The sequence below is a fragment of the Mastigoproctus giganteus genome, chromosome 3 (assembly GCF_048544385.1).
Source record: "Mastigoproctus giganteus isolate SK-2022 chromosome 3, ASM4854438v1, whole genome shotgun sequence".
Lineage (NCBI taxonomy): Eukaryota > Metazoa > Arthropoda > Arachnida > Uropygi > Thelyphonidae > Mastigoproctus > Mastigoproctus giganteus.
The window spans coordinates 178,175,539-178,203,336 of record NC_143577.1 but is presented as its reverse complement, the minus strand read 5'-3'; the positions used below and the strand labels follow the sequence as shown (position 1 = coordinate 178,203,336).

The 27,798-nt window shown below is 38.2% G+C and overlaps 1 protein-coding gene across 1 annotated transcript in view; it reads right to left on the bottom strand.

Moving 5' to 3' along the window:
• The window catches only part of LOC150088439 (calmodulin-lysine N-methyltransferase), a 410,297-nt gene that overhangs the window by 186,707 nt on the left and 195,792 nt on the right, over positions 1-27,798 (bottom strand). Inside the window, exon 8 of the mRNA XM_090370776.1 lies at positions 6,122-6,196. Within this exon, the coding sequence (XP_090226902.1) occupies positions 6,122-6,196 (75 nt within the window). The remainder of the gene's footprint in view (positions 1-6,121; positions 6,197-27,798) is intronic.

Genomic DNA, 27,798 nt, shown 5'->3' with positions numbered 1-27,798 from the left:
GCTATAACTGAAGTCTTGTCTAGATGATCCTGCAGTGCTTCTTTAACCAGTGCCTCCATTAATTTTGCGGGAACAGAAGTTAAACTAACAGGTCTATAATTACTTGTGTCAGCCTTTGATCCTCCTTTGTGAATTGGGGTCACATTTGCACATCTCCAGTCCATGGGTACTTCCCCTGAGTCCAAGGAAGCTCTCATAATTATGGCTAAGGGTTTGCTTACTTCCTTTGCTGCCTCCTTTAATATAACTGGATAAATCCCATCCACCCCAGGTGCCTTTCTTGTATTTATCTTCAACAATTTCTCCTCCACTTTACTCTCAGTTATTACAAGATTCTCTAGTTTACTGCCAGAGTTGAATACACCTCTGGCATTCCCCTCGCTGAATAACTCCTCGTGTGTGAATGTCGATGCAAAATATTCATCTAGTTTGTTAGCTACCTGAGCAGGATCATTAACAGTTGACCCATCGATATCAAGTGGACCAATCTGATTCATCCCCTTCCTTCTAGAGTTTACATAAGTAAAGAACTCTTTGCTGTTTTTCTTCGCATCCCTTGCCAAGGATCTCTCGTAATCTGCCTTCGCCTGCCTAACCTCCTTTGTAACTTGGTTACAGATCAACTTGTATCTATCATAGGCTTCTGTGTCGCATGTTAATTTGTATGTATCCCACATTTTTCTTCTCTGCCATATGTCTCATTAGTTCATCTGACATCCACTTAGGCCTAGCCTAAACCTTGAACAACATTTCTTAGTTGGTATGTAAAGCCTAGTAGCTTCCAAGATAAGTTCTTTGAATGCTTCCCATTTTGAATTTTCTGTTGGTAACATCATCAGTTGGTCCCACTGTATAGAATTTAAATACTGTCTCAGTCCATCGTAGTCGCCTTTACGAAAGCAATAACCCTTCCCTTTACCCCTAATGGTAGTTACCTCTTTGAGTAAATCCCACTTCAGCACACTGTGATCACTGCAACCTAGTGGTTCATTTACCTGAAGATTCTTAATGCACGAAGAATCACTACTGATAATCAAATCAAGAGTATTACTCCCTCTATTTGCCTCCCGAACATGCTGATGTAGAAAACAATCATCCAATAAATCCACAAAAGCCTGGCTAGTGTGTGAGTGGCCAGCCCCCAAATTCCAGTCAATATCTGGGAAATTAAAATCCCCCATTATAAGACTCTCTGATTTACTGGCCCACTCTATTTCCCTGTACAATTTCTTATTATACTCATCAGAGTCATTAGGCCTATAGCACACTCCTACTCTCAATTTTGATCTCCCAATGCTTATGTCACACCATACTGACTCGACACTGCACTGTCCAGCAATGTCCACTGGCTTCACTTCCTTGGATTTTATGTATTTCTTAACTAATAGCATAACCCCTCCTCCCTTCCTATCCTGTCTATCCCTTCTGTAGACATTGTACTCCCCAAATTCCAGTTCTGCATTCCTTATATCTGTGTGACACCACGTCTCTGAAATCCCAGCAATATCTGCCTTTGATGTTTTAAGCAATACCTCAAATTCATCAAATTTATTTACTAATCTCCTAGCATTGGTGTACACACAAGTATACATGCACTTGTTCTTTTTCTTAGCTACCCTAACACAACCCATGTGTTTACTTGTACCCCAATGATTCCCAGCAGTCACTGAAATATCCTGTATCTTATTTTCCAGGCTGTGGCTCATTCCAATAGAAGCAGTGCAAGAATCACTTTCACCTCTGCCGGTGGCTACTGTTAATCTATTAGTCCATGTATCCCCCCCCGATCTAGCAGTTTTCCCACCTACCTAGCACTGCTTCGATAGCATCAGCAAACATTCTTGCACCCTTTCTATTTAAGTGTATCCCATTCCTGTAGAAGCAGTCTCTCCTGTTAACAAGTACAGACCAAGTATATAAACAAGGAAAGAAAGGTGAATTTCCTTTCTGGATTTTTACTTGAAATCTTTTAAAGTATAGAATCACTTGAAAAAAACAGGAAGAAGAGAGAGTGGAAACTAAATATAACTTTTTCGCTGTGAAAGAGCACTCTATATATCACTCAAAAGATCACTTAGCACTCGGGGGCCATGAACTGATGAGACTAGTGAGAGAGAAGAAAAATAAAAATACACGACATGTATAAATTATCAGGTGACATATAAACCTAGAGTAGAATATAAAGGAGGTTAGCCAAGCTAAGGTAGGTTATTATTATTATCATTAGCCATATGGCGCAAGGAAGCCTGAGGCTTATGCTGCACCAGCCAAAAAAAAAAAATTTCTGAACTACCCTGAGAGAGAGAGAGAGAGAGAATCACCAAAGAAGAGAAGAATGATGATATCCAGCTCAGAACCCTGGGTACTGGAAAAGAACACAATGAAAAGCAGCAGACTTCTGTACTGATATAAACACTACAAAGAAGAGAATGAATCACATTGGTCAGCTATATTTGGGAATGCTTTAACTGTTAAAGCTCAGGTTGCTCAAAAAGTAAATAGACATTTTGCACCAGCAGTCACACATTAGCAATTTTTTAGATATGGGGATGCCAAAAGTGCCAGGGAGCACTAAATATTTTTGTGATAACTGAGAGGATAGGGAAAGAGAAATTGTTGAAGACAAACATCAATAATGGACCTGAGTTGGATTTGATCTATCTGATTATAGTAAGGGAGGCATAAAAAGAGGTAAGAAAACTTTTAGACATAATTACAAAAGCACTCTTGGATTCAGAGGTAGTCCCTATGGACTAGCTATTGCAAATGTATCCCCAATTCATAAAGAAGGATCAAAGGGTGAACTGAATAATTACAGATCTGTAAGCTCAACATATTTCAGGAAAAATAATAGAGTCACTGGTTAAAAATATAATACTGGCCCATCTGGAGTTATACTTATTACTCTGCAGTCATACTGCAGCCACAGCATGGAATCATGAATTTGTTAGCAGATGATCTTGTCTGATAAATCTTACTGATTGATGTAGTAACAAAGGAACTGGATGCAAAAAATAATTCTGACATCATATACATAGATTTCAGAAAAGGTTTTACACTGCTCCACATAGAAGACTGCTGTACAAACTGGAAAAACGTAGCATTAGGGGCAAGTTACTGCTGGGTGGGAGAAGACAGAGTAGTTATCAACTTGAGCTGCTCTTCCTGGATTAGTGTTATTGGAGAAGCTCCCAGGGTTCAGTGATGGGCCTATTGTTGTTTTCAACATTTATTAATGATACTGATGGTGGCAGGTCAGTGAATGACCACCGCATATTCCCGGCCCGCATAAAGGGTGAGGGTTGGCGTCAGGAAGGGCATCCGGCCGAAAATTGCATGCCAAAGCAATAAAAAAAATGCTGACCCCATATAATAATGGGAAAAGGCGAGGATAAAAAAAAAAAAAAAAAAAATTTAATGATACTGATGAAGCCATATCAAGGTTAGTGTATAAGTTTGTAGATGATAAAAAAAATTGACTTTGTGGTTATGACTGCAATCAAGGCATACTACTGCATCAAAATCTAGAAAAATTAGGCTGATGGGCTGAGAAGTGGCAATTGAAGTTTAACATTGTCAAATGCAATGTACAGCAATAATCCTAGGTAGCAGTAATTTCGGAATGGAATTACATACCAACTATGTGGTAACACACTCAGGTAGCAAAGAATGAACACGATTTGGATATAATTGTGTATTCATAAATGAAGTTTTATGAACAGTGCAGATGGGCTGCTGGAAAAGCTCATGGGTGTTTTATCAATTACATACAGGACTTTGATAGCAGGGATACAAAGAGGTGATTAACCCATTGCACAAGACAATGGTTAGGCCCAGAGGCAGACTGGGTCAAAAATTCTTATTGGGGAAAACTTGTACCGGCCGAATACTAGTGTTTATGGCCAAAATCAAACTGGGGTTTCACCGGTAAGTCTTATGGCTAGTCTGCCTCTGGTTAGGCCATATCTTAACTAATACATACATCGCGCAAAGCATGATGGGAGGTGATCTTGGATGTGCCTAGAGCTGGCATAAATCAGCTGGTTGCGGAAAAATATTTATGATTCGGCGCATACCACTTAGGTGGCTTTGGGCTAACCACTGCCACCCGTGTCAGAAACCTTCTGGTAACCAGAGAAATGGATATCTTGAGGTCAGTGTGCACAGTAGTTCCATCTATCGCAATGGCAGCCTTACCAGTTGATGTATTGTAGGCATTACAGTACCCATCTGTATTACTGAAGGGTTGTATATTTCCATCAAGAGGTGAATCATAAACGTTTTTCCGCAACCAGCTAGGCTGGTCAAGAATATTTGAATCGGTTTGAGATTGGGAGATAACAGACTCCAAATTACATGCATGAGTAGAATCTTTTGCTTGTCATTGGTCATTCTTATTAAGTTGCAGAAGTACTCGTTGGTCATCAGGTTTTTACCCTTCTTTGCAATTGCGCTGAGTCGGTTGAGCATGGCGAGCTTTAGATGCTCATTCATCTCGCTGTTTGGATGAAGTTTCAAAAGATGTCTTCTTCTCGCAGTCGCAGTACAAGGCTATGCAGGTCATTACCGCATGCTTAACATATTTCATCTCTGACAGTATCTGTTTCCTCATTGCGAAATGGAATGTGCAGCATTACCATCTCGTGCTTGTACTCGTTGACATTCTGAGGCAAGTCATAGTTTCAATAGCGTATTATGCAGGAATACTATCGTTTCTTGTAGATCTCATTAGCGCTGCATGTGTAATTTGTGACAAAGCATGACAGAGTAACATGATCCAAGGGGTGTAGTCTCTTCTCATATTTGTCAAACCAATTCTCTTTCCATGTCACACGAATGCTCGAAGGTTCTCTTCATTGGACTTCCTTACTCTCTGTTGCTCGATCGGCCAAACAGTGGGAATGTAAACTACCACCACGGAGCTCTCCGACATGGGCTGACATAGCAAGTACCAGGCAACTTCTTGACTCGTGATCTCTACACTGTTGAGCATGTCAATTAGGCTATTAGCCTAACCCTTCCAAATGTTGATTCGGTAGAGTGAGCATGTGCATAAAACATATTGTTCATACTAAATATTTCTGACTAAAGTATGACACTAATGTCACTAACATTGATTCTGTAGAGTAAGTAGCGGGTGAGGAAATAAAATATTACACCATTCGTGATTTCGGTTCTAGCTGTTCAATTTTAAAACAGTTCTGATTTTCATCAAAGATGTTTACACATAAAACATCTTTTGTGCATACAGGGTACACACACACACGGTTTTTTTTTTTTTTTTTGGCATTATTTTTGAGATTTACCCATCAGGTGATCCACCACCACAACCAGGTTAATACCACTTCAAAGAGTATGGAAGTCTGAAGAAAATGCTGGCAATACACGTTTCTCCTGGCTATAAAATAAGTGGGTTCATTGGCTGCAGTTTAGACAAGGTATTCAGAAGGAAGAAAACAAGCATCAAACTTGTAAGTTTCGAAATTACCAAACGAAGGTGTGCAGGGCAGTAATCAGTAAACTTTATGTGAACATGCAGCCTGCACATAAAATGCAACAATAATCAATGAACATTTTTTACCTTAGTATTTGGTAAAAATGCTTCTCTATTTCTGACATATTGGTTCTTTTCTAACTTAAGAATTAATATAAACTAAATTTGGATACACACACATTTTACTGCTTTGTCATGCAAAATATTATAATACAAATTTTAATTATCAAAATGTCTGAGATAGTTATTCTGATGATGAGATATTACACTATTAACAGAGCATTAAATTCTATACATAACTAAGCTATGTTATGTATAGAATTTTAGAACTATGTACTAAATAGTTCTTAAGTTAGTTACCAGCTTCAGTTTAAGGTTGCTAAATATTATATCAGACGGTGTTTTGTCACTTACTTTGAAAAGAAAAATAACAGAAAAGACTTGCATACTTTAAGTCTTTCATATTTCTTGACAAACCCATGGAAGTAAATGGTGAAACAATAACTGTACTTCGCACTAACATATTCTGTAATTTTTATGCTAATTAATGAACATAACTACATCAAAGAATGAAGAAAATAAATAAAAGTACAATATACTTCATGAAGTCTAATTTTCAGTGCTTACCAATCAGCACATAAAACAACATCAATTTTTGAATGTAGATCTGCCAAATCTTCTTCATTGTCCCATCTTAGTAACCTAATTCAGTTAAAAAAAAAAAAAAATATATATATATATATATCATATTCAGATGAAAGTCATCTGAAAAATATTGATATGGAATCTAAGCTAGGAACAGAAATTATTCTTTAAATTTCATTGTTGTTTTGAAAATTTATTTTTTTATTATATAGGGTGATTCAAAAGTCTCCATACATAGGGAATGATGTTTTCTTTTTTCAGTTTTAGATACTCTTCTAAACTGCCTTTGTCTAAAGAAGAGTGTATAAAAATCATTCTCATGGCCAGATCAGGAAGTTGTCTCAAGGTTGCAATGGAATTTAACAGGAGATATGGCAAGCACATCACACATCACACTGTTGCCAAACTTAATGAGAAGTTCAGAAAGACTGGAAGTAATGACCTACCGAGAAGTGGTTTTACACGAACATCCACCATTCATTTTTTTTTTTTCATTTTTATTAGTAAGTGACACGAACATCCACCAATGAAGGCACAACCGACATGGTGCTGGCAGTGTTTGCAAGGTCCCCAAAAAGAGCACACGACAGTTTAAAGAAAGCAGTGTCAGCCAATCGAGTATCGTCAGCATCATGAAAAAGCATAGATAGCATCCATACAAAATGCAAATGTTGCAGCATCTTAGTGAAGACGACCCAGATAGGCAAGTGGAATTTTGCAAATGGGCAGTAAGCAAATCGGACAGTGACACAAACTTCTCATCTGGGATCTTGTTTACTGATGAAGTCAGTTTTTACGTTAATAGAGAAGTTAATCACGAAAATCTACATTATTGAAGTGATACCAACCCGCACTGGATGAGTCCCTCAAGATGCAAAGTGCAGGAAAACTGATAGTGTGGTGCAGGATATGGGGAAACAAAATTGTCGGACCTGTTTTCTTTGACACAAATCTGAACACTGAAATGCACCTAAACATGCTGCAAGACACAATCATGCTGCAAGACACAATCATGCCATCCATGTGTATTTTCAGCAAGATGGGGCACCAACCCATTATGGTATCTGCAAGTGCCGATGGTTGGATCAGCAGTTTTCGGGTTCCTGGATTGGTCGCCATGGTCCCCAGACCTAAGCCCACTTGATTTTTACTTGTGGGGGCACTTGAAGGCCAGGGTGTACCAGGAAAAGATAAAAAAATATGAATCACCTAAAGCAGCATTTCCCAAACTGTGGTCCGTTAACCAGTTCCTTGTCTGCAAAATGGACCCTCTGGATCTAGTCAAATGATTCATTCTATGTATAGCAAATTGATCATAAATAAAGTTATTATTACATATTTATACAAAAATACGAGTAAAGTTGAGTTTTTTTTTAAACATGAAACTTTGAATTTTCTTTTCAGAAAACCCAGTGGTCATACATATATAGACACACACACACACACACACACACACACACACACACACACACACACACACACACACACACACACACACACACACACACACACACCAATGAACCAAAATATTATGACCAGTGTGTCGTTATGCAAATTGAAGCAACTCCAGGTGAACTATGGCATGTGAGTGGGACAGGACATGGTAAAAAAACACCTGATACCGAGCTTCGTTAATTAGTGTTACTCTTGTTCTTCAGATGGGAAAAGCAGAGGACTTAATCGAGTTTGACAAAAGCCAAATTGTAACGGCCAGACGACTGGGTCAGAGCATATCTGAAAAGGCACAGTTGGTGGGGTGCTCACAGTCAGCCGTGGTTAATACCTACTGAAAGTGGTCTGAGAAGGGGGAACCCATGAATCGCCAGCGAGGTCTTGGACGACCACAGCTCATCAATGCTCAAGGTGAGCAAAGGCTCTCCCGGATGGTACATGGCAACAGAAGGGCGATTGTGGCACAACTCGCTGGTGATGGGAGTAATGTATAACAACAAACCCAGCTGAAAATGGGGCTGCGTAGCCGCAGGCTGCTCCGAGTGCCCATGCTAACCACGGTTCACCAAGACAGCGCCTACAATGGGCATGTGAGCATCGAAACTGGACCTTGAGTGATTGGAAGAAGGTCCTCTGGTCTGATGAATCACATTTCCTGTTGCACCACGTAGATGGCCAGGTACGTGTGCGTTGTTTACCTGAGGAAGTGACGGCGCCTGGATGCACCATGCGACGAAAACAAGCAGGTGGTGGCAGTGTCATGCTTTGAGCGATGTTCTCCTGGGATACCCTGGATCCAGCCATCCAGCTGGATCCAGCTGGGCACTCTGACATCTACCACCTACTAAACATCAGTGCTGACCAGGCAACAGTCTTCCCCTCTGGCAGTGCAGTCTTTCAGCAGGATAATGCGTCATGGCACACCACTCGGATTGTTCGAGACTGGTGCATGGAACATGAGGAAGACTTCCAGGTATTGCTCTGGCCTCCAAATTCCCCAAACATCAATCCCATTGAGCATCTGTGGTTTATGTTGGAACAGCAACTTCGATCTGCGGCATCTCAACCACGGACCTTACAGGAGTTGAAGGATCTGCTGGTTACATGTTGGTACCAGATACCACAAGACACATTTAGAAATCTTGTAGTGTACATGCCTCGCCAGGTATGAGCTGTTTTGGCTACACGTGGAGGACCAACATCATATAAGGTAAGTGGTCATAATGTTTTAGCTCATCGGTGTATATATAATTAATAATAATAAGTTGTAGTGAAAAATCAGAACAGCTAAAAATATATTGCGCTAGTTTATGGATCCGGTTTTTTTTTTTTTTTTTGATTTGGTAGTTGTTGGCGCATCGGCTTCTGTGGCCATATTGCACTTCCCAAGGTTTTTGCAGTACTTTGATCCAAGCCCGAGGCGGGAATCGAACCCGCAACCTTTGGGTTGCCAGGCAGGTACTTTACCCACTCGGCTAGCCCGGTCGGCTATGGATCCGGATCACTGCTAGTAATAGCAAAAATACCAAGCAACTATAATGAAATATGGACAAATAGATTAGATAAGTATATGAGTAGAGGCTGACCTGTCAGGTGTAGTTATAATGGAAAAATTAAAGTGCCTGAAAAATAAAAACAGATTACATAAAATTAAATGAAAATATATAAATGGTACTAAATATTATAGATCTAAGATTTTAACTATGTCATCAAGGGCCGGCAGCCAAAACCAAAGGAAATACAGCAAGATGTTATTTTGATAGTTGTTATTTGATTTTTAGGAGCATTAGCAACTAAGCCATATTGCTCTGGGGATATGCGGTGGTCATTCCCTGACCTTTCCGCATCCTCCATATTTGGTGGTCACGGGCAAATACAGCAAGATGTATGGCCTCTGTTTCTGTTATGATATATACGTGGCAGAGAGAAAAAGTTGTTGTTGTTATTTGGTTTTTAGGAGAATTAACAACTAAGGCCATATTGCTCCTGGGATATGCGGTGGTCATTCCCTGACCTTTCTGCATCCTCCGTATTTGGTGGTGACGGGCTCGAATCCCGGTCTAATCAAGAAGCGTTGTGCTACGCACTGCTGCTGATTCCCATCTGGCTACGGATGTGCCACTAGAGGGAAAAAGTGAGCAGACATACACATCATAGCCGACCTGTCAGAGACCAAAAAGAAAAAGAATAAAACACTAAACAAATATAATAATAAATAAAAGTAATATGCAAAATTAAGCTGAAATTAATACCAATTAAAGAAAAGTTGAATGAATAACAAATAGCCCTACTTGAATTTTAACAAAGAAAGTGTAATTTAAAGATGAAAAGAAAAGTTGAATGAATAGCAAATAGCCCTACTTGAATTTTAACAAAGAAAGTGTAATTTAAAGATGAAAGGATATAGTCAGAATATGACAACTTACTGTCGAGCATGGCAGGAGAGTGAAATGGGCTGAGAGAAGCGAACACTTTCCAATTATTTTTGATCTTCTTAAACACTACATCTTATATCTCATGCGCGATTAGGCTGGCCGAAAGCAATATTCAAGGTACTATTTTTCTGCTATCACTCCTTTGTTTTCTTCTCTGACAAAGTTTAGTCTTTTCAACACTACTTTGTAAGTAATTGAGTTTTCCCCTTTACTGGTCCATTTGCCTCATTTGTTTAACTACTGACATCTTCATTTACTTTACATCTCCTTCCATCCCCCATTCAAAGGTTAATGGTTTCAAATTTGCAAGGAACTTTCGGCTAACCTCTTTGGTCTCTGATGCAGCCTGTTGCATTCGCTTCTCACAGCCCATTTCATCGTCTCCTGCCAGGCTTGACTGTAAGTTGTCAATCTTCTGACTCCATCCTTTTGTCTTTAAATAATGCTTTCTTTGTTAAAATTCAAGTAGGGCTGTTTGTTATTCATTCCATTTATCTTTAAATGGTATTAATTTCAGCTTAATTTTGCATTTCATTTTTATTTATAATTATATTTGTTTAGTTTTTTATTCCTTTTCTTTTTGGTCTCTTGTTTAATTTTATGTAATCTGCTTTTATTTTTCAGGCACTTCAATCTTTTTCCATTGTAACTACACCAGACAGGTCAGCAACTCTACTTATACACTTATCTAAATCTATATATATATATATAAGCTAAATTAAAATAGGACATTTGCCAGTAGCATGGCAAACCAGTAGAATGGAAAACAATTTTCCACTCTACTGGATTAATTGAATCAATTAATTTTGGATTAATTGGATTATATATATATATACAGTAAACCCCCGCTATTCGCGGGGGTTAGGTTCCTGAGAAATGTCGCAAATACCGAAAACGCGAATACTGAGTTATGGCTCCCATAGTAATAAAGGGGTTCCGTTCCAAAGTATGAAATATATAAGAAAAACTAGTCTAAAATTTTGTCTATTTATATATTATATGTACCTTCATAATATGACTATGTACATAGACAGTACATAGTGAAATGCAAGCATATGGCATCGAAATGAAAATAAGAAACAATTTAATAATAAATGTAATATTTATTAGAAATTTCAAACAAATATTTCAAACCAGCGCCTTTGTTAGCTAAAAAATTTATCCCGCCAGTGCTATCACCAGTTTCGCTAAAGTGTTGCTAAAGGAGTTTTGCCTTTCCACGAATGATGAGTGAACTTAACAGAATTTTATTTTGAGTTCAGTCTTCTATCCACAGATTTAAAGCTTTTCCATTTTTTCAAATTGAACATCACGAGTTACAGAGCAAATTTTTGAAGCAATTAGCGCGTTTTCATGGACACTACGGCAGATTTTTTCTTCTGATTTTTGATTGATCGTACCGTTGACTCATTGATTTTATAATGTTTTGCCACTGAGGAAACACTTTCACCCTTAGAAATTTTGTGTTAATAACTCAATTTTATTCGCTAATGTTACCAGATTCTTTGATATTTTCACATTTCTCTTGTTATTTGTAGCCATATTTTTGTACGGGTTAGAAAGAACTCGTCCACAATAAAGTCACTTTCGTCCGTTAACACACTCAAAAAAGTCTGTTTTACACTGTAAAACGATAGATTTATCACTTTTGTAAGCATATCAATTTATAAATTGATAAGCATATAAATTAAAAGTAAACGACGAAAACTTCCATTACAAGCGCATACTGAACAAGGATTAGCGAAAAACATCCACGCTCGCGATTTTGTCACCCCTCTCCCCCCCACCCACTGAGCACTGTTTTGACCAGGAAAGATTATTTTACCCATGCCCATGTTTTTTTATGGCGGATAATATTCACGGCGCTTTAAAATTCACATTTTTTAAATTTTCATTTTATATTAAATCAGCGATCGCGAATACGCGAAACTGCGAATAGCGGGGGTTTACTGTACACACACACACACAGTAGAGCATCAATAATCCAAACTAATTGGGACCAGGAGGTTTGTTTGTTATTTGGTTTTTAGGAGCATTAGCAACTAAGGCCATATTGCTCCGGGAATACATCCTCCATATTTGGCGGTGACGGGCTCGAACCACAGTCTAATCAAGAAGCCTGTGATACGCACTGCTGCTCCTTCCCACCTGGCTATGGGGGGGGCGCCAGGGACCATGAGGTAATTGGTCCTTGAGGTTGTCAGAGACATTCTCTCAGTTATGCCAGACAAGCTGTACTTGCTACCTACCAGTCTAAAATGCTGATGGAACTGATATTGGGGTGACACAAAAGTCAAGTGGACCCAATTTTAGCAAAGTCACGACAGTCTGTGACAGCCAAATCCTCTGCTTGCACCTTCACGATGGTGGAACTGTTAGTAATCCTGGGTATAACCCCCTCAGTTCTAATCTGAAAGATATCCATTTCCACTTAAAGTCTGCCAAACCCCATGTACTTTTTCTGACAGAATCTCAGTTATCGGTTCATTCAACTACTGCTCATCTCAATTGCCCACATTATTCACTGTATGATTCCTTTCGGCTCCAAGGTTGTAATTATGAATATGTCCATTCCAATATCACTGTCAGAGACTTGGTAATTATAATCTCCTCTTTTCGATCTTTGCTGGCTTAAAATCTCCCTACCTCATTCTGTCAAATTCATCTGTTGTCTCTACCGTTCTCCCAACTCCACTAATTAAATTTTCTGTTTATACTCCAGCACGACAACCAAGTCAGTAGAGTTTACAATAAATCGTCAATACATATAATTATCGTATTTAGTAGTCACGGGCTTGAACCCCGGTCACTCAAGGAACGCGTGCGCTGAACTCTCGCTCCTGACCACTGGGCTACGTCAGGCCATTACTTGGAGCTCTTTGACTTCTTCTCTTTGCAATTTGATTTTCTCCAGTCCAACTTTCCTAACAGTGAGGCAATTGTCCTTGGTGATTTTAATGTTCACAACTCCAGTGACTGGAGGGAGTCCGAGTAGTGTGTATGCAAGGGGCATTGTCGAGGCCACGTTATGTCAAGGATCTGGGTATATTCTTACCATGCGTACGCCATATCCAAAAATTTCATTACTTCATACAGCATGTCCCACCCACTTTTTCTTACCATTGAATACACCATGAATTGTCAAACTAATAGAGTAAGCTTATCTGCGAAAAGATCTAAACCTCCAAAAACACTTACTAATTCATTTCACAAATATACGTGGTCTCAATTCTAATCTCAACGATATCCATTTCCTCTTGCAGTCTGCCACACCCTATGTACTTTTTCTGACAGAATCTCAGTTATCGGTTGATTCAAATACTGCTAATCTCAGTTGCCCAAATTATTCGCTGTATGATTCCTTTCACCTCAAGGGTGGTACTTGTGCATATGTCCGTTCTGATATTCCCTGTCAGAGACTTGGTAATTTGGAATCTCCTCTCTTCAATCTTCTCTGGCTTAAAATCTCTCTACCTCATTGTGTCAAATTCATCTGTTGTCTCTACCGTTCTCCCAATTCCACTAATCACTTCCTCCCTTTGCAATTTTACTTTCTCCAGTCAAACTTTCCTAACAGTGAGGCAATTGTCCTTGGTGGTTTTAATGTTCACAACTCCAGCTGGCTTCCGTTTTCAGTCACACTGATCCAGCTGGTCAGAATGCTGAGGCTTTTGCAATTACTAATGAACTCGCACAGACTGTTCATTTACCTACAAGAATACCGTACAATCCTAACCATACAGCCAACACATTTGATCTTTTTCTCACAAACAACCCATCTAAGTACACGGTCGAAGTGAGTGGTCCTTTAGACACCTCGGATCACAACCTGGTAGTAGTAGTAGTAGCAGAAGTGGCATTTGATGCAAGAAAGCAAGTGTATGAGCTTATGCAACATCAGCCAGAAAAAAAAAAAAAAAATCACACCATTCCCTAAAAATGCCTGTCCAGTTCCTCCTTAAATTTATTCAACCTATCAACTTCCACAATGACAGATGCAAGTTTGTTCCAGCAATTAGCCACCCGTTGGCTGAAGGCAAATTTCCGCACATCTAATCTACATCTGTCTTTTCTTAATTTGAATTTATGCCCCCTTAGGTTCGTAATCTGAACAAGTGGAAGGATCCCATCAGAATTCAGCATGCTGAACCCATTCAAGGCCTTATATACGTCAATCAGATTCAACGCGCAGGTGCCTAGTCTCCAGCCACTGCAATTTGCAGAACTTAAGCCTCTCTTGGTAAGAGGATCCCTTCATTCCCCTCACCAATCTTGTTGCCCTTCTCTGTACACGCTCAAGAAAATCTACATCCTTCCTAAAATGAGGCCTCCAGACCTGTACGCAGTACTCAAGGCGTGGCCTGACCATTGCCTTATACAGAGGGATAATCACCTCCTTTTCCCTACTAGCAAAATTCCTATATATCATTGACAAAACCACATCACCTGCCCTGGCAGCCTGTCTGCATTGCTCAGAAAACTTCATATCTGCCTGCACAATTACTCCCAGGTCTTTTTCATTTTCTACTACCTTAAGTGTAGTACCACACAGTTGGTACATTTCTCTGGGGTTACTTCTACCCATATGCAGTACTTTGCATTTGTCAAGGTTAAACTTCAGTTGCCACTTCTTAGCCCATCTGCCCAAATTTTCTAGATCCTGTTGCAGTAGCACACTGCCATTGCTGTCATTAACAACCCTGCCAACCTTTGTATCATCTGCAAACTTCGACATTAAGCATGATATACCTTCATCAATATCATTGATAAATATACAAAACAACAGTGGACCAACACCAAACCCTGTGAGACTCTACTAATAACATTAGTCCACGAAGAGCAGCACCCATTGATTACCACCCTTTGTCTTCTCCCACTTAACCATCCTTTTATCCATTGTAGAAACTTACCCTTAATACCATTCTGCTCCAATTTGTACAATAGTCTTTCATGTGCAACAGTGTCAAAAGCTTTCCTGAAATCCAAATATATGATATCAAAATTATTTTTTGCATCCAGTTCCTTTGTAACCACATCATAATATCCTATCAAATTTGTCAGACAAGACTTTCTCTTAACAAACCCATGCTGTGTCTGAATTATTGCTGCAGTCTTGTCTAGATGATCTTGCAATGCATCTTTAACCAGTGACTCCATTATTTTACCCGGAACAGAAGTTAAACTAACTGGTCTGTAATTACTCGTGTCACCCTTCGATCCCCCTTTGTGAATTGGGGATACATTTGCACATCTCTAGTCCGTGGGAACCTCCCCTGAGTCCAAGAACGCTCTCATAATTATGGCTAAGGGTTTGCTTAGTTGCCTTGCCGCCTCCTTTAATATAACTGCATAGATCCCATCCACCCCAGGTGCTTTTCTTATGTTTAACTTCAACAATTTCTCCTCCACTTTGCTTTCAGTTATTACAAAATCATTAAGTATCCTGCTACAATTTGATAACCTTCTGCTATTTTCAAACCTTAATAATTCCTCATATGTGAATGTAGATGGAAAATACTCATTCAGTTTGTTTGCTATCTGAGCAGGATCATCAACAGTCAAACCATCGATGTCAAGTGGACCAATCAGATTCATCCCCTTCCTTTTAGAGTTTATATAAGTAAAGAAAACCATGCTGTTTTTCTTAGCATCTTTTACCAAGGATTTCTCGTAATCTGCCTTCGCCTGCCTAACCTCCTTTGTCACCTGATTACAGACTAGCTTATATCTGCCATTGGCTTCTGAGTCGCTTAATAATTTATATACATCCCATGCATTTTTTTCTCTATTACGAGTCTCATTAGTTCATTAGATAACCATTTAGGCCTAAACCTTGAACAATATTTCTTAATAGGTATGAAACTTTTAGTAGCTTCCAAGATTAATTCCTTGAATGCTTCCCACTTAGAATTTACTGTTGGTAACATCGTCAGTTTATCCCTCATGGCTATTCCCAACCTCGTGTTGTTTGGCATTACAAGAATTGTAATGCCAATTGTGAAGTAGTTATTAATCAGTCCAAACTTTATTTTGAACAGGCTAAGAGCAGAAAACTTTCTTCTTGTCCTAATGGTAGCCGAGCATTCTGGACCCTTGCCAAAGCTATTGACCGCAATTTTTACCCATCTCTGCTTCCAACTGTCAAAACCACATGGTTCTGTTGTCACTTCAGCCAAGAATAAAGCTGACCTGCTATCACCCCATTTTGCTTCCAACTCATGTATTAATGATCTCGGAAAAACACCTCCCACCATTCCCAACACGCTCCATTCAACAAATGCTGTGGCCTTCCATCAAAAGGATGTCAGAGAGATTTTGATGAATCTTGATGTTACGAAAGCTCCAAGTCCTGATGGTATTTCTCCACTCATTCTCAACACCTGTGCTCCAGAACTTACTCCTGTTCTTTGCCGCTTTTTTCACTTTCTTATTCCAAAGGTGTTTTTTCTTCTGCTTGGAAATTTGCTCGTATCCAGCCAGTTCCTAAAAAGGATGACAAACCCCTCCCATCCAAGTATCGTCCCATTGCAATTACTCTACTCTTTCTAAAGTAATGGAGAAATCAATTAACCACCAACTTTTAAACTACCTAGAAACCTTCCGTCTGATCAATGATCGCCAGTATAGATTTGGTCAGTGTCGATCCACTGGTGATATTCTGACTTATGTTACCCATTTATGGACAAAATCGATGGAAAAGTTCGGTGAAACACAAGCAGTTTCTCTTGACATCTCAAAGGCTTTCGATCATGTTTGGCATAATGGTCTTCTAAACAAGATTCCATCTTATGGTTTGCCAACTGTTTTTTTCATTGGTTATCCGTTTTTCTCTCTGATTGCTCACTGAGGGGTGATGGTAGATGGCTCTCTGTCTTCTAACTTCTCCATTAATGCTGGTGTCCTCCAAGGTTCAGTTCTTTCCCCCACTCTTTTCCTCTTGTATATTAATGACCTTCTTCCATTGACTGGAAATGCTATCCATAGTTTTCCCGATGATAGCACATTGCATTCCACTTTCCATTTTGAGAAACCTTGCCCTGCTCAATCAACTTCGTCTCAAATATCTGCTACCAATTCCTTAAATGCCGATCTCCAGGTAATTCTCCAGTGGGACAAAGACAACTTAGTATATTTCAATCCTTCTAAAACTCAGTCTTGTCTTATATCTCACAAAAAGGATTCTTCTGCTCCTATGCTTATCTTTGGTGACTCTCTGATTTCTACGCAGGATGATATATCTCTTTTGGGGATTATCCTGACTTCTAATCTGTCTCGGCTCAAACACATTATGAATATTGCTTCCTCTGCATCTAAAAAACTTGGTTTTCTCTTTTGCTCGGCGTTTCTTTTCTTCCAAACAGCTGTTCACTGTGTACAAATCGCAAATCTCCTCCCCTCTCTCTCAGGCTTCTAGATTCCATTCAGAAGAGGGCAGTTGGGTTAATTAATGACTCATCTCTAACAGAGTCTCTCCACTCGCTGTCTCACAGATGTTCTGTTTCTGCTGCATGCCTTTTCTACAGAAAATACTGCCACGGGCACTGTTCTTCTGAATTGGCTTCTATAATTCCTGCTCTCTCTTTCAAATCAGTCCTAACACGTGTCATCACCAGCGAACATCCATTTACTGTCCAACTTCAAACTCACAGAACAAACTTTTCATTTTCCTCGTTTATTCATTCAACTGCCGTTTTCTGGAACAACGTTCATTCATACATATTTCCTGAAAATTAGTCTACAGAAGTTCAAGTCTAATGTCAACAAATATCTTCTTTTATCTTCTCAATCTCCAACCCAAGCACGGTACTAAGTACTATAATAGGTTGTAATACTACTAATACTACTAATAGGTTGTAATACTACTATAATAGGTTGTAATACCTCTCGTGTTTGGGGTTTTCATAAAAAAAAAAAAAGGAAAAAAAAAGGAATTCTTGTGATTTGTTTGGATTTTTGAACTTATCAAAAATACTGTTCTGGAGACCGAAAAAAAAAAAAAAAAAAAGTTTAGTAAGTTTAGAAATAAGAACACTAAGTTGTACTTACGTATTCATAGGTAACAAAAAAAATGGCTCTTTCGGCCATGATAACATATCTATAGGCCTTTAACAAAAATAATTATTTATTTTTTGCTGCCCCATTTTCGAATTTCGTTTCTTTGCTGCCAGATCTCTCTCCTTTCAGCAAGAGTATTTGAGAGTTGGATAGCATTCGGTTTGTTGATCGTTTGTCGATTCAGTTTGTTTGTCGATTTTTACATATCATTTAATTTTGTTAATTGGTAGGGTAATACAATTCTAAATTTGTGCTTTATATCTTCATTTTTATAGCCTGTGGATAATAATTCCTCTAATTTTCGCTTATTAGAATTGCCATTTAATAGAATCAAAATTCAATTTGCAAAGGTAATCGATCACGATAACTGGTGCTTATTGTAATTATGTTATGGCACCAGCATAAGAAAAAAATAAATGCTGCCCCTCGTTCGGATTACTGACGCTTCAAATTATTGATGTTCAGATTTTCGACGCTCTACTGTTTATGCATATATATATAGGGACCGCAAACTTTTTTAATTTTTGAAGGGGTCCGTAGATCTCAGTAGTTTGGGAACCACTGACCTAAAGGAATGCATTTTATATGCAATTATCATAGTTAAAATAGCTGATGTTATGCGCATAACATTAGATATGTTAATGCGAGTTCAACGTAAGTAGGAGGGATGCATCCATATGTGTTTTCAAAGAATGGAAACCATGTAGAGCATGTTTTGTGAATATAGTGACAGTTTGTTAAAAAAGTAATCATTTTTCCTATGTATGGAGACTTTTGAATCAATCCATACGTTACTGTACATATATTCAAAGCTAAAAATCATATATTGTAATAAATTGTTTTATTGCACACAATATATATATCTGAAAAGGACTGCAATAAATACAATTCAAAATCCTATTGGTTACTGAATCTCCACTTGTAAAAAGACATCACTATCATAACTAACCCAACCCATTCGCAAAGCATTATATACAGCAGAGTGTCAAAAATCTGAACGTCAATAATTCAAAACGTCAGTAATCCAAACAAGCCAGCATTTATTTTTTTTTATGCTGGTGCCATAAATATTTGTAAAATAATAAGAGGAGTTTACCTCAATATATTTCAATATATTATTGTAATTATTTTATGGATAGTGCCATAAAATAATTACAATAAGCGCCGGTTATTGTGATCACATTTGCAAATTGAATTTTGATTCTATTAAACGGAAATTCTAATAAGCTAAAATCTCAGGAATTTTATTCACACAGTGGCGGACAAAAAACTGCATCACCTTAAAAAAAAAAGTAACATTCGTAGTGAAACATATAAGGTATTGTTTGATTACAGTCATTTTGTGTGTCGCAAAGCAAAGGTAATCAAAGATTTGTCGCAGTCAAAGTAGTCAAAGGTTTGTCGCAAAGCAAAGGTAATGAAATAGAAAATAATGCTTCTATTTCATCAGACAGTAATTGCAAGGTATTGCATGAGCCGTTTCTATAAATACGATGTTGGAAGGGTATACGCACTCATTAGTATCCTGTTTTGCGGAGGTGTAAGCATGGCCCCAATATGTTCAGTTGACACCAAGAAAAAAAAAGTGTAGCTGTTGCTCTGTCTCAGGAAGGGCTTTCTACGCGTGCTATCGCTGATAAAACATGCTGCCACCAGTCAACAGTATCCCAGGTGCTGAAATAAAAGCGTGAAACCAATGATATGAAGAGAAGACCTGGATCAGACTCTAAGAGAATGACTACACCTTCCTAAGATTTCCAAACTGTTTCTTTCCAATGGGTACAGTCTTCTTCGATTACAACTCTGCTTTCACCAGAAATAACTTTTTCGAGTAAGCCATGGCATTTTTTAAATTTGTCCAGCCCACAGAATGGCCTGGAATGTTTTATTCCCCAGAGAAGATGCATAATCCATAACCTTCTCTTTTATTAATGGCCCTGATAGCGGCATGTTTTAATCTTGAATCAACTTCACTCACTTAAAAACAGCTTCATCTGCATCTTCACACATGCATAATTTTTCACACTTCTGACTGGATCCTGTTATCTCAAACAGTTTTTCAGAATGGTTGATATCAAATGAGGGATACAAAATTTTAAAGTGATTTCTTTTTTTTTTAATGCCCCGACTACACTATTAAGCACTTCCACTTTTTCCACTGCAGTCAAGGATTTCCCCTTAGACATTGTAAGGTTACTTGCTCAGCAGCTAAAACAAAACAGAAATTAGGTACCACTTGTACCTACCATGTAAACAGGGACATGCAAAATTTAGTGAAAGTGTGGATGACTCATTTCTGCGAAACAACAGATGAATTTCCGGGATAAAGAAAAATGTTTCTCTCCTGATTCTCTAACAGGGTGCTAACAATAGGAAACAGGTAGGCCAGAGCCAATGTCTGCGTCAGGAATATGCCTTAAATTTTGCCAATGGCTGTGGAAACATGGATGGCAGTTGACCAGCATGTCTTCTCAGTACATAAGAGGCAACTGTATTGGTTTTACTGGCACCACTAAATTGTGGAATGTTTTAGCTCTTAATTCATGCTCTTAAGAATTAATCTCTTTAGGATTAAGGGAACAATTCTTAATCCTTTTAGCTTTCCACAGCATCAGTTCTATTGCCTAAAGGTCAGAGATGCAAATAATGTGTACCTAGGTGTCTCAAAATCAGTTCATTATATGGAAATTTTCTTCGTCATAAGGAAACTATTTTCAACGTAATAACCAAGGGGAAATCAAAAAAATTTGTTATATGGAAGTTCATTAAAGAGAGGCCCTACTATATTTTTTATAATATTAGTACTATTAGTGTTGATAAAGGAAGCAAGCTTATACATCCAAAAAATATAAACGTAAAAATAACAGTTAAAAAAAAAAAACAAAAAAACTTCACACATTCCCTTGCCTATTGCCTCTCAAAATTTGTAATTTTTGGTTAAAATATCCACTTTCAAAACACCAAATGGAAGTTTGTTTCAACAATCAACTACCCTCAGTCCAAAAGTAAATTTCTGCAAGTTTCTGAAGGCTGGACCATGCAGCAACTTTCCTAAATAAAATTTATGCTACCTCTCTCACATGTGTTGTCTGAGTATGCATAAGGATGCCATGCCATCAGCATTTAGCTTACTCAATCCTTAAACACCTCAATCAGATCTCCAGATGTTGCAATGACGCAGATGTAGTGATACAGGAACTGGATGCAAAAAATAATTTTGATACTGCTGCTTTTGATAATGTTGCACATAAAACACTGTTGTATAAACTGGAGCAATGTGATATTAAGGGTAAGTCACTGCTATGGATAAAGGGATGGATGAGAGGTAGAAGACAGAGTGGTGGACACTGCTCTTTGTGGGCTAATGTTATTAGTGCTGGGCTTGTTGTTTTCTGTATTTATTAATGATACTGATGAAGGTAATGTATACGTTTGCAAATGATATAAAGGTTGGCAGGGTGGCTAACAACAGTATTCAGGGTGAGCTACTGCATCAAGATCTAGAAAAATGGGTTGAGAAGTGGCAGTTGAAGTTTAACATTGACAAATGCAAGGTACTGCATATGGCTACCAGTAACCTTAGAGTAACTTATCATATGTGTGGTACTAAACTCTTGGTAATGGAAAATGAAAAAGAAATGGCATAACTGTGCAGTCAGATATTAAACTTTCTGAACAGTGCAGACAGGCTGCCAGGACAGCTCATGGAGTTTTGTTAATGACATACAGAAATTTTGCCTGCAGGGATAAGGTGATAAGGAGGCATAAATTTAAGGTGAGGAATGATGATTGCAGGACAGATGTGTGCAGAAGTTTACCTTCAGCCAGTGGGTGGTTGATTGTTGGAACAAGCTTCCATCTGTTGTTATGGAAGTGGATGTTTTGAATAAAAAAAAGGAAGATCTAGACAAATTCTTGGAGAGTATTGGATGTCTGAAGTGTGTCATTTTTTGGCTGATGTTATATAAGCTTGCTTTCTTACATCATTTGCTACTACCACTACTAATACTATCTGCATATTAAGTGTAGCCTTGATGAAAGCCTCCCCCTACCCCAGCAAACCCTTTATTCCTTCTATTATTTCATTTATATTGGTTATATTACAATTATAGCACCTTCTATTGCTTTTATGGTGATAAAAGCTCTCCAGGTTATCATTATAAAAGCAGTAGAAGGTGCAGCTTTTATAGTGATGAAGTGATGAATCCTATCCCTCAGACCACAAAATAACCCAGTCTAAACACAGGTTACTCTTGCTAGCAAATCAATTAGTCAACGGATATTGGGAAAGTCATCCTAGGATCTCCCATCTTGTCAAAGCCAAGGCCAAAGTAGTGAGCTGGCTGTCTCAACCATTAGGCACCACCCTTGTTTCAAGTTTCTGAAGGTTGGACCACATGCGAAACATGGTGAATTTCTATTGTAAAAGTATATGATGTTGGATATAAGGGGTGCTAATTTGGGGAAACAACAGAAGAACATGGATGTCCCCCTTACCACATACTGATGCCCATGAGGTTAGTAAAGAAACCATGCCAAAAAACAAAGGCAAGAAAGAAGTGGAATTAAAGCATAACTCGTAGCAGAAATATATATATTACAGAGTTCTGGTTCAAGAAAAGTTTTGTTTGTTATGAAAAATTTATTTACAGCAGTGGCACATGTTAACTAGGTTTTTCAAAGAGAACTTTAGTTTAGTTTATTCAATGCCAATAGTGACAAATACAGTCTAAAGTTCTTTTGAGAAAAAAAGTTAATCATAAAAATTAAGTCTTTAATTTTGGGATTAAAGTGCCATATTTGTCACCCTTCCTTCAGTTGTTAGTTGATGGAATTACTAGTTATCCATGTGAGGTCCTTCATTATAATTGGCCAGAAAAGATTCAGTGTCCTATTCCTATAAAACTGGTGTGCATATGACAACCACAGCCTGTGAGGTAGAAAATGAACATACATATTTCTTTTCAAAGGAGGAAAAAGTGCCACTCAACTGAAATAAAACAAGAAAAAGGTAGGGAACCACAATGTTGTATAGGCGAAGTGCATATTAATATAATCAAGTTGACAAAATATTTAAACATAATATAGTATAGTAACAAATAGGAAACGGCATCTTCTAAAGAATAATGTATAAACATAAAACTGGTAATATAGTGAAATCTGAAACTATTTTTGGGTAATCATTTCTCAAACAAATGAAAAGCTTGTGCTAAGAAAATAAGGTAAATAACTTTAAAGGGTGTATCAGGGTGATAAACTATAGAAGAATACTTAGCTTAACAGTGTTTACAGCGATGTCAGGAATGTTGTCAATGAAATGAGTGAATTCAAATTCCTGGTCAGGACAACTAACATTGATATAATAGGCCTAACAGAAACATGGTGTCAGCAGGAAATAAGGGATGACGATGAGTTTAACAATGGTAGGCACAATGTATTCAGGAAAGATAGAAGGTATAGTTTTATTTAACAAAACATCCGTAGAGTGAGAAGAGGTATTACAGATTCAGAAGTTACACATGCCATCATAAAATCTGTGTGGTGTGAGTTAGTTGGAAACAAAAGTATAATGAGAAAGGAAGTAATCTATACACCTGAAGATTATGAAGAGTGAGACATAGTTCTCTAAATGTAAAGGAATGGACAAGCAAGTGCGAGTGTCTTATTATGGGTGATTTTAATTTTCCACTAAATTTACTGGAGTAAATGAGAGGGAAACTCAGCACGTGAATCAAAATTTTTAAACAAACAAGTTGATTACTTCTTATACAAGCACGATAAAGAAAATACCAGGGACAAGAATATTTCTGACTTGTTCATTACTCACGAATCAGATGATATCATAGGGCTCACAGTACAAACCCATTGGCAGGAAGTGATCATACAATCATTAGTTGGAACATGAAAATGGTGCAGTTATTGAAGTTAAAGGCATAGATTTCAATTTCAAGAAATGAGACTACAACAGTTTAAAATGGTACATAGCATCTATCAATTGGGCAGATGAGAGAGTGTTGTAATTGTCATCCGAATAAAGTAAGAATACGGCAATATTTCTTACAGATTGCATCAGATAAGATTGACACGCATAGGTGATGATGTAATATTGCATCAGCAGCTACTTTCAGCTATATTAGCATTAGCAAAGGCACATGATGCAAGCTTATATAGCATCAGCCAAACTCCCCCCCCCTTATTTCGCCCATCCACTCGCTCCAAATGTTTGTCTAGTTCTGCCTTGAATCTATTTAAGCTATCAACTTCTACAACAACAGATGGAAGTTTGTTCCAACAATCAACCACCCGCGGGCTAAAGGCAAACTTCCACACCAATTCTGCAACTGTCTTTCCTTAATTTAAATTTATGCCCTCTCAGGTGATTATTTTGAGCAAGAGGAAGAATCCCATCAGCAGTGAGCATGCTCAAACCATTCATGGCTTTATACACCTTGATAAGATCACCTTGCAGGTGCCTAGTCTCCAGACACTGCAATTTGCAAAACTTATGCCTTTCTTCATAAGAGCAATCGTTTGTTCCATTCACTAATCTTGTTGCCCTTCTCTGTACTCGTTCCAACAGCTCTACATCCTTCTTAAAATGAGGCCTCCAGACCTCTATACAGTACTCAAGGTGTGGCCTGACCAGGGCCTTATACAAAGGGATAATCACCTCCTTATCCTATCCCTGCTAGAAAAATTCCTGTATATCATTGACAAAACACCACGAGCTACTCTTGCAGACTGTTTGCACTGTTCAGAAAACTTCATATCTGCCTGCACAATTACCCCATTTCCTTTTTGACTCTCTACCACTGTCAGTGTAGTACCACACAGTTGATACATTACTCTGGGGTTACTACTTCCCATATGCAGTACTTTACATTTGTCAATGTTAAACTTCAGTTGCCACATCTCAGCCCATCTGCTCAACTTTTCTAGATCCTTTTGCAGCAATGTACTGTCATTAGTGTCATTAGCAACCTTGCCGACCTTTGTATCGTCTGCAAACTCGGACATTAAGCCTGATATACCATCATCAATATCAGTAATGAATACAGAAAACAACAATGGACCCAACACTGAACCCTGGGGGTCTCCACTAATAACATTAGTCAACGAAGAGCAGTGTCCATTGATTACCACTCAACCATCCCTTTATCCATAGCAGCAATTTGCCTCCAATGCCACACTGCTCCAATTTGTGCAGCAGTCTTCCATGTACAACAGTATCAAAAGCCTTTCTAAGATCCAAATATATGATATCAAAATTATTCTTTGCATCCAATTCCTTCGTGACTACATCATAGTATCCAATCAAATTGGTCAGACAAGACTTCCCCTTAACAAACTCATGCTGTCTGAGATATAACTGAAGTCTTGTCTAGATGATCCTGCAATGCTTCTTTAACCAGTGCTCGATTAACTTCCCTGGAACAAAAGTTAACTAACAGGTCTGTAATTACTTGCATCTATCTTTGATCCTCCATTGTGGATTGGGATCACATTTGCACATCTCCAGTCCATGGGTTCCTCCCCTGAGTCCAAGGAAGCTCTCATAATTATGGCTAAGGGTTCGCTAACTTCCTTTGCTGCATCCTTTAATATAACTGGATAGATTCCATCAACCCCAGGTGCCTTTCTTATGTTTATCTTCAACAATTTCTCCTCCAATTTACTCTTAGTTATTACAAGATTATTTAGCTTACCGCCAGAGTTTAATACAGCTCTAGCATTCCCCTCCCTGAATAACTCCAATTGAAGCATCTATATCAAGTGGACCGATCTGATTCATCCCCTTCCTTCTAGAGTTTACATAATTTGCTGATTTTTCTTTGCATCCTTTGCCAAAGATTTCTCATAATCTGCCTTTGCCTGCCTAACCTCCTTTGTGACTTGGTTACAGACCAGCTTATATCTATCATAGGCTTCTGTGTCACCTGTTAATATATAAGCACACTCTGTAAGAATTGCAGTCATCCTTGCTTGTATCAGGATGGCAAGTTACATGCAGTTGATACCACGAAGAAAGACTGCTATTGTTGCTTAAAGTGAGGAAGGATGTTATTCCTGTCATATTGCTTAGTGCCTTGCAATCAGTCGACAGTCAGTAAATTTCTTTCCAAACACAAGAATACTGGTTCTGCTGATAGGAAAAAACGAACCAGACACAAACGAGTCTCTATGCCAAAACAGGACTGCGTTTTGAAGCGCTTATGTCTTAAAACCAGTAAAGCTTCTTCGTCTGATCTGAAAAAAAAAAAAAAGAATGGGAAGAACATACAGGAGTTGTAGCACGTGTAGTGACAGTGAGAAGACACCTCTTCAAAAAAAGAAAAAGGCCCAATTAATTCGGTGTAAGGAGCATGTCAAATGGATTCCGTGAGCAGTGGAAGTAGTTATTTTCTTGGATGAGAAGAACTTCAATCTGCATGGCTCTGATGGGAAACAAATGATTCACCATTGACATGGTGAAGAATACCATCCACATTGTATGGTGTCTACAGTGAAATTCCCTACCAGCCAAATGATATAGGGTACATTTCGTATCGCGGAGTAGGTCACCTGCAGTTTAAAAAAGATTCCATAAATACCAATAGATACCTGGCTATATTGGAAGGCAAATTGCTACCAACCATTAGAGACCATTTCAACCTAAGTAACTGCATCTTTCAGGACGACCCTGCTCCTCGTCATCGGGCGTAAAGTGTAAGTAGGCACTTCGGTAATTACTTTAGCTTCATTTCTGCATTAGAGATTCGAGAGTAATGTGTTTACATTTTTCACAGGTGAAAAAATGGTTGGAAGAACGGTCCATTACAACTCTTGGCTGGCCAGGAAACAGCCAGGACCTGAATCCTATAGAGAACTGTTGGCATCATGTGGAATTTGCAGTTGCCAGAAAGACTTTTCGTCAACTTCAGGAAGCTATAATTCGTGTTTGGAATCACGAACTATCAGTTGATTATCTTTAGGAATTGATCTTGTCAATGCCTCGACGGTGTGCTGCTGTCATCAAGGCCAGAGGTGGTTCAAGTAAATATTAGTTTGCACCTGGTGAACTTTTCATTTTGTTTTCCATTTAAAATGATAAACTGAAGCAATTTGAGGGCTTCCGATAACATTTCAGCCATAATTGTTGTGTTAAAAGTTGTATAAAGGTTGCAAATGCTCATTTCGGAATATTTTGAGAGAATCTTTCGAATATTACTTAGCTTTGCCTTAACTATTAATAAATATCTTTTGTTTATATTTCTATTTGTGATGCTAGTCATTAATGTAACAAACCATCATGAAAAAGGGCTAGAAATGTGAAATTCCTAGGTGATGCACTTTCTTTGAACACCAGTGTATCAGTGGAACATTGATTACAAACAGCTACCTCTGGAGAGAAATACAGCTACCATTTGTTAAGTGCATTTTAATGCACTTAATAAATCTAATCTGCACTTAACTTATCTAATTTATTAGATATAAATATATTTATATTAGATATAAATTTATTAGATATATGCACTTAACTTATCTAATTTATTAGATATAAAGGAAATTTTTGTACACACATCACATGACGTCCTTTCTTCAGCTAGTAGTAGTAATGGGGGCATGTGATGCAAGAAAGCAAGCATATGTACTTATGTAGAATCAGTCAAAAAAAAAATTTTTCCACATCCATTCCTTCTAAACGTTTGTCCAGTTCCTCTTTGAATTTATTTAAAC